The sequence below is a fragment of the Myotis lucifugus genome, unplaced genomic scaffold (genome assembly GCF_000147115.1).
Source record: "Myotis lucifugus unplaced genomic scaffold, Myoluc2.0 scaffold_418, whole genome shotgun sequence".
NCBI lineage: Eukaryota > Metazoa > Chordata > Mammalia > Chiroptera > Vespertilionidae > Myotis > Myotis lucifugus.
Genome location: NW_005871466.1, coordinates 586,877 through 600,070, shown reverse-complemented (window position 1 = coordinate 600,070; position 13,194 = coordinate 586,877). Strand labels below are relative to the sequence as shown.

At 38.5% G+C, this 13,194-nt stretch overlaps 1 protein-coding gene across 3 annotated transcripts in view; it reads right to left on the bottom strand.

The window, feature by feature from the left end:
* The window catches only part of KMT2C (lysine methyltransferase 2C), a 248,324-nt gene that overhangs the window by 175,924 nt on the left and 59,206 nt on the right, over positions 1 to 13,194 (bottom strand). For all 3 annotated transcript variants that reach the window (XM_023743909.1, XM_023743910.1, XM_023743911.1), the window contains exon 3: positions 1,902 to 1,990. In XM_023743909.1, coding sequence (XP_023599677.1) covers positions 1,902 to 1,990 — 89 coding nt within the window. The remainder of the gene's footprint in view (positions 1 to 1,901; positions 1,991 to 13,194) is intronic.

Genomic DNA, 13,194 nt, shown 5'->3' with positions numbered 1-13,194 from the left:
GCATCAAGAGGTCACCTGTTTGATTCCTAGTCAGGGCACATGCCTGGGTTGCAGGCTTGATCCCCAGCAGGGTACGTGCAGGAAACAGCCAAAAGATGTTGATGTTTCTCATCAATGTTTCTATTTCTCTCTCCCTCTCCCTTCCTCACTCTCTAAAATCAATAAAAACAATAAAAATTAAAAAAAAAAAAACACGATCTGGCTACGTCCTGCACTCCCCCTACCAGGGATCAAGCTCACAACCCAGGAACATGCCCTGACTGGGAATCAAACCAGCCCCCTCTTGGTGCAGGGGACAATGCTCAACCAACTGAGTCATACCCTGCCATGGCTCCATTATCATCTTTTTTATTTTTCCACTGATTTTTTTAGAGAGAGTAGAAGGGAGTGGGGGGAGGGGGAGGGAGAGAGAGAGAGAGAGAGAGAGAGAGAGAGAGAGAGAGAGAGAGATATCAATTGGTTGCCTCTTGCACACACCCCAACCAGGGCTAGGGATCGAACACAACCCTTCGGTCCCTAGGCCGACGCTCTAATCATGGAGCCATGCCCTGGCTGGTTTGGCTCAGTGGATAGAGCGTCGGCCTGCAGTCTGAAAGGTCCCAGGTTCGATTCTGGTCAAGGGCACCTACATGGGTTGTGAGTTCTATCCCCAGTGTGGGGCTTGGAGGAGGCAGCTGATCAAGGATTCTCTCTCATCACTGATGTTTCTATATCTCTCTTCCTCTCTGAAATCAATAAAAAAATTTTAAAAAAATTAAAAAATTAAATAAAATTGGCAATGGGAAAAGCAGAGGAGAGTAGGAAGGCAGGTGCTCAAGTGTCAGAGAATGCGGGCGAGTTCTCAGAAGGCTGCTAATCAGTGCAACCCAAGGGGCCTGTGGGCCACTCTGAAATGTCACTTAGAACTTCGAAGATTTTCACCTAGGAAGTAACTGTATACAGTACAGAAAAAATTAAGGGGGAAAAGTCATACAAAAAATAACTAGTGGAAAACGTATATAAATCCAAGTTTAAAGTAATATGGTGATAAATGTCCATCAAAAAGTGAAATGCAGAATTCTGATGATCCAAGCTTCACTTCTGTCACTCTACCTAACCAGAGCCAGCTGGGGAAAAAAATGAGAATTGCAGAATATTTGAAAGCTTTCCAAGAATTGTAACTATATAATAGCAACACATTTGACACCAAAAATATTGTATGGAAAATCGTATTTTAAAAGATATAGCACTCTTTAACTTTTCTCTAAAAACTGCATGACATTCTATAAGCATCAAGAAGGCATTCAATTTCAGAGAAAAAGCCTGACACTGTATCTAAATTCTATTCAACGTCTGCTAAAAACATTGCCAGTGAGAAACCATCTCACACAAACATCCTCTGAATACAGCATGGAACCTCATCCCTTTGACAACTTATAAAACCACCAACCTTGTGTAAATTTTGGAAACTACTTTGGGCAACCTACTCTATTCTACCTTTTGCAGACACCTAACAGTCCAGCAGACAGACTAGAATACATTTGGTCTCGTGTAACCTAGCACTGCACAATCTTACTCACTATGGAACTTTTACTCCCCCCACCACACACAATAACACAATCAGCTTTAAACAAACACTACAGGTTCATAACCCAGAAATATACTATGAGCTGTCATCCTAGTGGCCTAGACTTACTCTTTATTCCAGTTTTAATTTCCTTTAATAAAAACATTTCTCTACAGATATTAAATAATTTCTACTAAATCAGGACTGTAGGGAAAAAAGAGTAATCCGTTTTTTCACTTCATCTCGACTTCTCAAATTATTTCAGTACAGAAAATTTCAGAAATCAGTATACAGACAAATGCTAATTGTGCAAATTATTACGTGCATTTTCATGATTTTTATTAAGTTCCAATACCTGTTTCCACAATATTTTCTGTTTCTGCTGTCTCCAGACCATCCATGCTGTCCTCATCTTCCACTGTAGTTTTTCCTCTACTTCGAGGCCTACAAAGAAATAAATATATATAGTTAAATATTAAATTTTAAGGCTTAGAATTAAACTCAATGTAAAGCACCAATTGTAGGTACACAAAATAAACATTTCTAACATTTTACTATATTAAATAGTAATATAATACTTTACAGTCATTTCCCCCTCAAATCCTGATGTGCCTTTTACCTGCACGTGAGGACAGGCCCTGATTACTAAGTCTGTGCCATCATAACTCACTTTCTCAATTACTCTGCATTTTAGGCTTTGTCCCTGGTTTAGCTAATCTTCTGATGCTGCCCTCTGTCTACAGTCTTGGTCTCTGATCACCTAATGCAGTGGTTCTCAACCTTCCTAATGCCGCGACCCTTTAATACAGTTCCTCATGTTGTGGTGACCCCCAACCATAAAATTATTTTCGTTGCTACTTCATAACTGTAATTTTGCTACTGTAAACAATATGTAATTATATATGTGTTTTCCGACAGTCTTAGGCGACCCCTGTGAAAGGGTCGTTCGACCCCCAAAGGGGTCGCGACCCACAGGTTGAGAACTGCTGACCTAATGGGTTCCTTTCAAAGTTCATACACCAGGTTATACCACTACATCTAATATTAAGGAGTGATGCCCCGACAGGTATATTTTTAAGAAAGCAATGCACACCCTGTCAACCACTCAGAGAGAAAAAATTCTAAGTAGTAAGCAAGATTTAGTCATATCAACCTTGCAGGTGTGATAAAATTTAACTTATAAACACTTCAGTGAAGTAAACATAAGAGCTGTGGTATCCCGACTGGGTTGCTCAGTGGTTGCGCATCCACTCATGCACCAAAAGGTCGCTGGTTCGATTCCCAGTCAAGGAACATGCCCAGGTTTCGGGCTTGATCACCAGTGAGAGGTAGAGGTGGTATAGGAGGCAGCTGGTCGATGTTGATGTTTCTCTCTCATGGATGTTTCTCTCTCTCTCTCCTTTCTCCCTCCCCCTTCCTCTCTCTTTTAAAAATCAATAAAAACATTTTTTAAAAGTGTTGTGGTAAAATGGGATTCTTTGACCCAAGCAATTAAAAAAAACTAGTGTCTTTAAATTTTTTCATGTCTCGTAAATAAGGGATAGAAATGAGTCAAAAAATTGGAACAAAAACATGACATTACATATCTTAAAAACTTAGAAACTGGCAAAGCAGTATTCAGATTTCAGCACATTAAATTATTACTTAAAAAGAAAAAATACAAATGAACTCAGTATTTAGTTGAGAAGCATTAAAAGAATAAAAAAATAAGAAATAAAGCATTGATATGGAAAAATAAAGCAAAAGGCTGTTTTAAACAGTAGGAAATCCATTTAAATCTTATTTAGTACACTCAACAATTAAAACAAATAAAGAAGATATAATTTTTAAATAAGAATTTTTAAGAGTTAAAGTGTTCCAAGTCCCAATGGTTTTATAAATGAATTATTGCACACTGTCAAAAGGTCATCTCTACCCCAAAAATACAATTAAAAAGAAACACCTGAACCAAAACCCTAATAAATATAGCAAAAAATATATAGATTAAAAAAAGTATTGCCCTAGCCAGGGTGGCTCAATTGGTTGAGCATCATCCCATGCACCACATGGTCCCTGGGGTTCGATTCCCCATCAAGGCACATACCCAGGTTGTGGGCTCCATCCCCAGTAGGGGGGTGTAGGAGACAAACAATCATAGACGTTTCTCTCCCTCTCCGTTCCTCTCTCACAAATCAACAAAAACGTATTTTCAAAAACCTGAAAATATGAGTAAATATAACAAAATACAAGCATGATTTAATATTAGAAATTTGTCAATATCACACACAAGGTCAAACAGCCAAAACAGCATCATTTCAAATTTCATGAGGGGAGGGGAGAAAGAGGCAGAACTAAATATGAGATTTCAAAGACTTAATGTCCATATTAATCTTATAAATTAAAACTAATCTGAGTTCCTAAAATAATATAGGAGACTTTTACTTAAAGTTACATGGAAGTAAGAATATTCAAAATTACCCTCAAGCCATCAACAAGAAAACCAGACAAAATATAAGAAACAGCCATTATCAGACACTGGACAACAGGCAGGGACAGGACTGGAGTCCCTGAACAAAGGGAAATAAACAAGGCGAACTCTGCTATCACAAAAGCTGTCTGCATGGAGTTAATTTAAACTGCACCAGAGAGTGGCACTCCGAGACGGGCAGTTGTGCTGAAAGGGGGAGACAAATCATCAGTCCAGGAGGCTAAAAGAGGTTACAAGTTATGGGACAGAATTGCTGTGCTGTGTAGTGGAAAGAGCTCTCCAGAACCCTGCATGAGGTTACCCGTGAGTTTTTATCTGCATACCACCTGCATAATTGTGCTGTAAAACCCCGCAAGGCTGAACAAGAACACCTTCAGAAAAAGGACAATTATAGGAGAGTTGCAATACAAGCAAGCCCCAAAGTTCACAGAGTGCTAAGAAAGACCTCATTGACTATGCATTCAGTAGAGACCACAGTGGAACGCATCTTCAGGAGTAGGGCTAACAAATGCTATTCTAGACCTAAAAGAGCTGACAAGTCTCAACAGAACCCAAATGATCCACAACTAACTTCCCTGACAGGCAAGAAAAAAAGTTCAACACTTATGAAAGCATTACAATAAAATCTAGCTGTTAGCAACCACAAAATCACAATATGAGGCATCCAATAAAATTTTACAAAGAAGCAAAAAAAAAAAAAATGCCAGTCATAATCAGAATAAAAATCAAAGAATAGAAACAGAAAACAACAAAACTGATAAAAGGGACAAGACTGGACATTAAACCAACTATATCAATATGCCTCATACGCTCAAGAATGTAATAGGAAATGAATATGAGAGAAATAGAAGGTATTAAATATAAACAAAATGGAACTCATAGAGGTACATTAAAAGATAACCTCAGCATTGGCCAGTGTGGCTAGATGGTTAGAGCATCAGCCCTCACACCTAAGGGTCTCAGATTCAATTCCCAGTCAAGGGCACATACCTGGGTTTTGGGTTCGCTCCCTCCCAAGTGGGGGTGCATGCAGGAGGCAATCAATTGATGTCTCTCTCACATCAATATTTCTCTCTCCCTCTCTTCCTCTTTTCCTACCTTCCACTCAACAACAAAAAGATAACATCTAATAAAAATTTCACTTTGAAAGATTAACATCTGATTAGAAACAGCAAAATAAAGATAACTGACCTTAAAGACATAGCAAAAAAAAAAAAATCTATCCAAAATTAAAGGACAAGTGAAAAAGGACAAACAGCTACAGGTGGCTTTACTGATTAATTCTATTAAACATTTAAGAAATAATACTAATCCTATACTATCTTCAGGATGTACTGGAGGAAGGAATACTTCCTAACTCATTCTATGAAGTAGGCATTACGCTGACAGCAAAATCAAAGACATAATCAACATCCATCATTAACAAAAATCCTGTTTCACAGAATTTAAAAAAGGGCATTCTACCACCCATTTTCCCAATATTAAAATTATCATACCAAATCAAACTAAGAAAAATGCAAGAAAAAAAATTACAGCCTGTTTTTTCACTAAAAACATACAAAAAATCTCAAGCAAAGGGCTCCAGTTCTATATATGATTTAGAAATATGCCACTCACTGAATGCAAATGTAAAACATAAAAATAATATATGGAACAACTATTTAGAATTTCCTTAACCAGTTAACTACCATGCATCCAAAACGCAAACCATCTCCACACGCCACAATATTTTGAATTTAATTTAAAAAGTCAGTTTGCAATGAATATTATAAAAATAAATATATTACTCACAATTCAGATGTTCTTCAATGTTTTCAGCTGAAAATTCTCACGAAAAATAATTTTAAAGTTGGTCAAGGCTGCCACTTAGGGAAAACATTTTTTTTATAGGCGCACGTGGCATGTGGGGAAGGTCCACTGCTTGCATCTACAGATGCTTATGCCATACAATGGGTTAAAAATACCTAACACGCCCAGCCGGTGTGGCTCAGTGGTTGAGTGTCGACCTATGAACCATGAGATCACGGTTCAATTCCCGGCAGAACATATGCCCAGGTTGCAGCTCAATCCCCAGTAGGGAGCATGCAGGAAGCAGCCAATCAATGATTCTCTCTCACCATTGATGTTTCTATATCTCTCCCTCTCCCTTCCTCTCTGAAATCAATAAAAATATATTTTAGAAAGGAAAAAAAAATCCTAACAGCAGGTTGATCGGGAACAAACACCAAAATGCAAAGTATTGCCAAAATGTCACTGACTTCACTGTTTTACCTCTCCAGTATCCCCTGTACTGAATGAACTCAATGCAGTTTGAAACCTAGAAGAGCGTGCAGAGGAGGTGTGAGCGCCTGAGCTGATCTGCAACCTGCCCATGGGTGGGCCTGACCCTAATCAGTACAACAAGACTTTCAGAAGTGAACTAACAGATGTCCAGCAAGGTCCCAGGGTGACTGCTTGGTGCTGCACACACAGTACAGGCAGACAGCATCTGTCACATGCCCATGAGACAAGTGATCGTTCTCTCGTTGGCTTCTTTGGACATAACACTCTCCTAAAACTTCGCCCATATTTTTCCTTCTGCTGGTTCCGCTTCCTCTTTATTGACCCCTAAATGGTAGAGTGCCCAGGGCTCGGGCACAAAGTCTCTTCTCCACACACAAAGGCTCATTCCCTGGGCAATCTCACCCAGTCTCTTGACATTTATGCTGTTATTGACCCAAATTCCTCCACTCCCTACCTGTCCACTGTTAACTCATATTTAACTGTCTACCCAACAGCTCCACTTGGATTCAAACAAGCATTTCAAAGTTAACATGTCAAAAACCAAATCTGATTCCACACTTGCTCTTTCTCCAGTGTTTCCTATCTCAGTAAAGAGTGACACCAATCACCCAAGTAGCTCGGCTTCATAATTTTCGATTCCTCTCTCTCATGCCTCATATATCACATCAGCAAATCCTGTCAGCTCTACCTTCAAGACATGTTCCAGTTACACTGTGTTACACTGTCAACAGCCTAATGTCACCATGGGTTTTTGTTACTATTACAACTGGGAATTATGTAACTCACCTTTACTGAGTATTTAGTATGTAAGGGACACTCGTATTACCATCTCTATTTACATATGAAAAAGTGAAGCTCAGAGAAGATAATGGCTATGCCCAAATTTAATGGCTCTAGCTCCATAGCAATGCATTCTTAACCACTGACAATACTGCAATTTGTGGCCTCCCTTTCCACTCTCACTGGCCTACAGGCTCTCCGAACAATTATTAATGATAATTTAAAACCTTAAATTAAATCAGGTCACTCGTCCTTCCTCTCAGTGGCTACTCATCACACCTAGAAAAACTCCTCCACGGCCTACGTGATGTGGCTGTCCTGGCTCCCTCCGAGGTCTGTATGAGCACACTCCTCCTTCCACACCATGGCCCTGCTGCACTGCCCTTTCGTAAACACACCGAAGATGGTCCACTTAAAGCCTGTGCATATTTCCCTATTGTTTTATCAACCTGTCTCTTCAACTGGAATGAAATCTCCATGAGTGTTAGAACTCCGTTCTATTCACTACCCCACTTCCAATGCCTAACAGTACCAGCCGTATCACAGACACTCAAAACAGGCTTTGCTGAATGAACACAATGGTTCTACAACTCGGGAGGAAAATACACACTTAATAACAAGAATTGAGATAGCTACCTAACCATTCTAAAGATGCAAATTATAGCCCGGCTGGTGTGGCTCAAAGGTTGGGTGTTGACCCAGGAACCAAGAGGTCACCAGTTTGATTTTTAGTCAGGGCACATGTCTGGGTTGCAGATTTGAACCTCAGTAGGGGGTGTGCAGGAGGCAGCTGATTGTGATGTTTCCCTCTCATCAATGTTTCATTCTCTCTACCCCTCTCCCTTCCTCTCTCTATAAAATTCAATAAGAACATATTTTAAAATATAAAATAAAATAAAGATGCAAATATAATTCTGCTTCCCACTGAGCAGAAAAATAAAATTTCATATGGGGTCAAACTTTGTTTGTTTGCTTGTTTATTTATTTAATCCTCACCCAAGGATATGTTTATTGATTTAGAGAGAGAGAAAGGGGGTGGGGAGAGAAATATCAATGTGAGAGAGAAACATGGATCAGTTGGCTCCCATAAGCATCCTGACCAGGGATCAAACCTGCAACCTTTTTGGTATACAGGCCAATGTTCCAAATAAGCCACCTGGCCAAGGACTGGGGTCAAACTTTAAAAGTAAGCCATGTAACCTAATACTAAATGTTTGTCACTAAGGTAAATAAAGAAAAAATAAGAACTTTTAATACCACAAGGGAACAGACAAAACTGTCATCATTGGCAAATAACACCACCAACATCTATTAGAAAACACAGGTTAATTAACTGAAAAGTGAAGAGTTCTCAAAGATTGTCAGATCTACACAGTAATAAAAACATCAACAACTTTCCTGTACTTCATGCTGTACAAACAGCAATGATAATCATTTCAAATGCAATGAAACAATCAAGTTACTAGGAATCACTTCAATGAAAAATATAATAAACATATTCATGAACATAAAGGAAAAAAAACAAGTAAACAGAGAAAACCTAATAAAGAAAGGAACAAAGGATTCAAATAAGCCATGTGTAGACAAAATGATTCAACCTAGAAATATGACAAAGTGTTCAACTTCACCAAGTAATCAGGGAATTCAAACAGTGAGATGGGAAATGAAAAATACTGATACTACCCAGGGACAGTGGGAACACAGAAGAGACAAAGACTCACACATAACAGCTGCAGGGGTGTGACTACTGTGCAGTGGTCGGCAAACTGCGGCTCGCGAGCGGGTGCGCATGTACAGAGCAATTGAAACTTCGTGACCCATGCGCACAAGTTGGTATTTTGTGGAAGAGCCACACTCAAGGGGCCAAAGAGCCGCAGTTTGCCGACCACTGGTGTAGTGTATACTGGAAGGCAAATTAGCAATACGTATCAAATATAAGATATTCACATCATTTGCTCTGTCAGTTTCATGTCTAGAACTCTACCCAACTTCACGTGCATAAATATCTAGATAATATATATATGAGGACGTTCACTATAGAACGAACAACATAAAAGCTGGTTGAGGGGATACTGAAACAAAGTATGTGCTAGCCATTCAATGATTTTCAGTCTCTGACCACTACAAACAATAAGGAAGTCCTATTTGTACTAATAAAGACAGACCTCTAAGACATAGTTTAATGAGAAAAAGTGCACTACAGAATATACATGATTCCATGAAAGTTCTGTAAGTGTACATGCATGTATAAATAAGCATTTGTGCTTTATAACCATGTGTGTTTACACACCAAAAACACACAGCAAAACAGAATGACAGGCACTAAACTGGTAACAGTGCTCTCCTCTGGAGGCATGAAGGAAAACCGAGGGCCAAGGAAGGGCCTTTCGACTCCTGGTGAGTTCTTTATAAAGAGCATACATTCATCTATAATTTATAGTGGGGGAAGGGTTAAAAGATGTTTTTCCTTGGGAACCACTGGGAGAGCGCTTTATCTTTTATGCTCTAGTAGTTCAGGGATTATTTCTAATCCCACTCTATATAGCAAACCTTCCAAAATAATGTATCTCACGACAGTCCTTAGGAGTCATATGCAAAAATAAAGGAATAGTTTATGGTGTTTGGGGTTTGTTTATAATAATAGTTAGAAATGCCTCTGTGATTAAAGCCTATGACCTGATTTTCAACCTGTGATACTTCTAACCATTAGGAGACCACATAATACCAAACCACTAGGAAACTGAAAAATTGTGCCAATCATTCAGATTATTAAAAAAAAAAAGTCCCTGTGACTATTCTGTTCAATAATTTGACATCTATCTTGTGTATGAACATATGTATATACAATACATACCTACACAACAAAAATTAAGTCACTACATTACTGTTCTATGGTCAGAATATGACTTGCCCTTTAAGCCACCTAAAATATGTCACTTACTGAATAATATTAAATAATTTTTCTTAAAAATATTACTAATACAGTAGTGTTTTTTAAAGAGAAAAAACAATCATATTCTCAATAGAAAAACAAAGAATAATAAATAATATGACCAGCAATTTTAAAAAATGAAATGGACTTTAAACACAAAATATTCAACCTCACTAACAATTTTAGAAATGGAAATTAAAGCAAAGAGATATCATTTTACAAATCAAATGAGCAAAGGGTGGTAACGCCCTCATCTGGACATGTTACAGGAAAACATATGCTAGAGTATGAATGTAAATTGGACAACCAAACAGATAATATCCTAAATACAGAGCATATAGAATGCAGTTCTTATTTAGTATCTTGTGTCAAAAGGTTTTAGAGGAAAATCATCCGGTATTATAAAGACTGAAATGTCATGCAGGTAATTGTCAGGGTAAATTTGTGTAGCAATAGGACATTATAGGCAAAACAAAGAAAAACATCAAGAGTTTGCAACTACATAGCTAATAATCATCACAGCAACTCAAAATGGGCATAATAATTAAATGACATCATCCCTCCTACATTGTAAGTACAGTCGGATACATTTACAGCTGATAATTACATACAGAGTGTCAACAGGTATGACTGTTTAGCTAAATTTAGGTTTTACAAAGACTTGAACATTTGGAGTGAGGAGGAATTACATATCATAATTACCATAAATAAAACTTCCTAATAAATACCTAAAGATATTGTTTTTATTGTTGTTTATTTTTACCACTCTGCAACTGAAGAATTTACAGTAGTATACAGAATCTATCTATATAAAAGCCTAAGCAACTATCGCAACCGAACGGACAACCGAACAGGCTGTGTGGGGCAACCCAGCCGGCAGGGGGATCAGTTAGGGGTGACCAGGTCGGCAGGGGGGGCAGTGAGGGGCGATCAGGCCGGCAGGCAGAGGCGGTTAGGGGTGATCAGGCAGGCAGGGGGCAGTTAGGGGCAATCACGCAGGCAGGCAGGTGAGCGGTTAGGAGCCAGCAGTCCAGGATTGTGAGAGGGATGTCCCAGATTAGAGAGGGTGCAGGCCGGGCTGAGGGACACCCTCCCCGTGCACAAATTTCGTGCACTGGGCCACTAGTTTCCAATAATAGACAGTTGTGAAGTTTGAGCATTTGTTAAGAATGACAGTTCAAAAAACAGAAATGCAAAGCACAAGGAAGAGATCCATGCAGAGATCAATTTTTCAGAAGGGCCTTGAATTAAAAAATTACAAACTAAACTCACATCCGTTTTGTTTACCTGAAATTTTTTAAGTAAGACTTCTTGCAGGGAGGGGTACATGGGAACTGTACTTTCTGCGCACTTCTATAAACCTAAAACTGTCCTTAAAAATTAAATCTATTTTCTTAAATGTATTGAGCCATTTTTTAAAAACTCCTTGTGGTCTAATAAACTATTTCCAAAATAACTTTGTGTGGTGAAATATAGAAAAGGATAAAGGAAAGCACAAAAATCGATGCGGGAAAAGGACATTTTTTACAAAGGATCAAAACTGCACCAAGTTTCTCAGCTGAAAAATTGAAAGTAGAAAACAAACATGGAGGGGAGGAAAGGATTTAACAAATAATGAGTATAAAATAAAATGATAGAAATATCTCCAGCCTGGCCGGTGTGGCTCAGTGGTTGAGCATCAACCTATGAACCAGGAGGTGCTGGTTCGACTCCCGGTCCGGGTACATGCCAGGTTGCAATCTCGATCCCCAGTGTGGGGCGTGCAGGAAGCAGGTGATCAATGATAACCTCTCATCATTGATGTTTCTCTCTCTCTCTCCCTCTCTGAAGTCAATAAAAATATATTTTAAAAAAAGAAATATCTCCAAACACATCAATAGTTATAAATTATCAATAAGCAATGATTATAAAACATGTAAAGTCCCCAGCAGAAAAACAAAAATTACCAGACTAGATTTGTCGACAAAACAGTTTTAAACTATGAAGAGACATCTAAGCATAAAGGCAAAATATAGTGGAATATAAAGTTAGAGAAAAAAAAGATTTAAAAGGTGTTCAATCTGCCCAGCCAGTGTGGCTCTGTGGCTGAGCGTCATCGACCTATGAACCAGAAAGTCATGGATTCAATTCCTGGTCAGGGTACAAGCAGGGGTTGCAAGCTCAATCCCCAGTAGGGGGTGTGCAGGAAGCAGTTGATCAATGATTCTCTCTCATCACTGATGTTTCTTTCTCTCTCTCTTTCTCTCTCTCTCTTTCTCTCTCTCTCTCTCTCTCTCTCTCTCTCTCTCTCTCTCTCTCTCTCTTTCTCCCCCCCCCCTTCCTCTCTGAAATCAATAAAAATATATTTTGTTAAAAAAGTTATTCAATCTCAGAGACCATCAAAAAAATGATATCTACAACAATATTAAGATATTTCTCACCTACTATATTAGGAATGTTTTAAATCTGATCATAAATCTGGTGTAAAAAAACAACAACAAGCAAAAGACTACAGCAACAGGGACTTCGTGACTTTTACTAAAGGAAGCATGAATTGGTGCCATCGTTTAGAAAAACACTCAGCATTACCCAGTAAAGTTGACATGTACATACCTTAAATGCACTGGCATGGTTTTAACCATAACTGAGAGTAAGAGATTTTAAATTATGAGCAAGCACATATATAAAATTCCATACAAAAGTAAAACTATCTTTCAAAGTAGGGGGCAAATTTGTGAAAAATAAAACTGAGGTTTTTGTACCAGCAAAAGATGCCAACCAGTTAACTCTAAAGACTCAGGAAGGAAGTTTCCAGAAGGAAAATCTGAGGCCTAAGAGGGAATGGACAAACATGGACTGCAAGAAAGCAGACTAACAATAATGTCCGATTTCGGGGGCTCCCAAAGGACTGAGACAATGTACAATAAGAGCATGTGAGGCAGGAGGCAGGGCAGTCCTAAGGGAAGCATTTGACATGGTTATCATACAGAGTAAAATGAATTATTGATTCATGTTCCGTTTTAGATATATATTTATGCTAATATTTCTAGAGTAGACACAAAAACAATGCAGATAGAATGTGTAACTACCAAAGGAGAAGCATGGAATAAAAATAAAAAAAATCTCAATCCAGAAGTGAAAAATGAATACACAGCAGTTATGTATATGAACAGAGATGAATCCCACCAAAGGAGAAAAGCAAGTTGC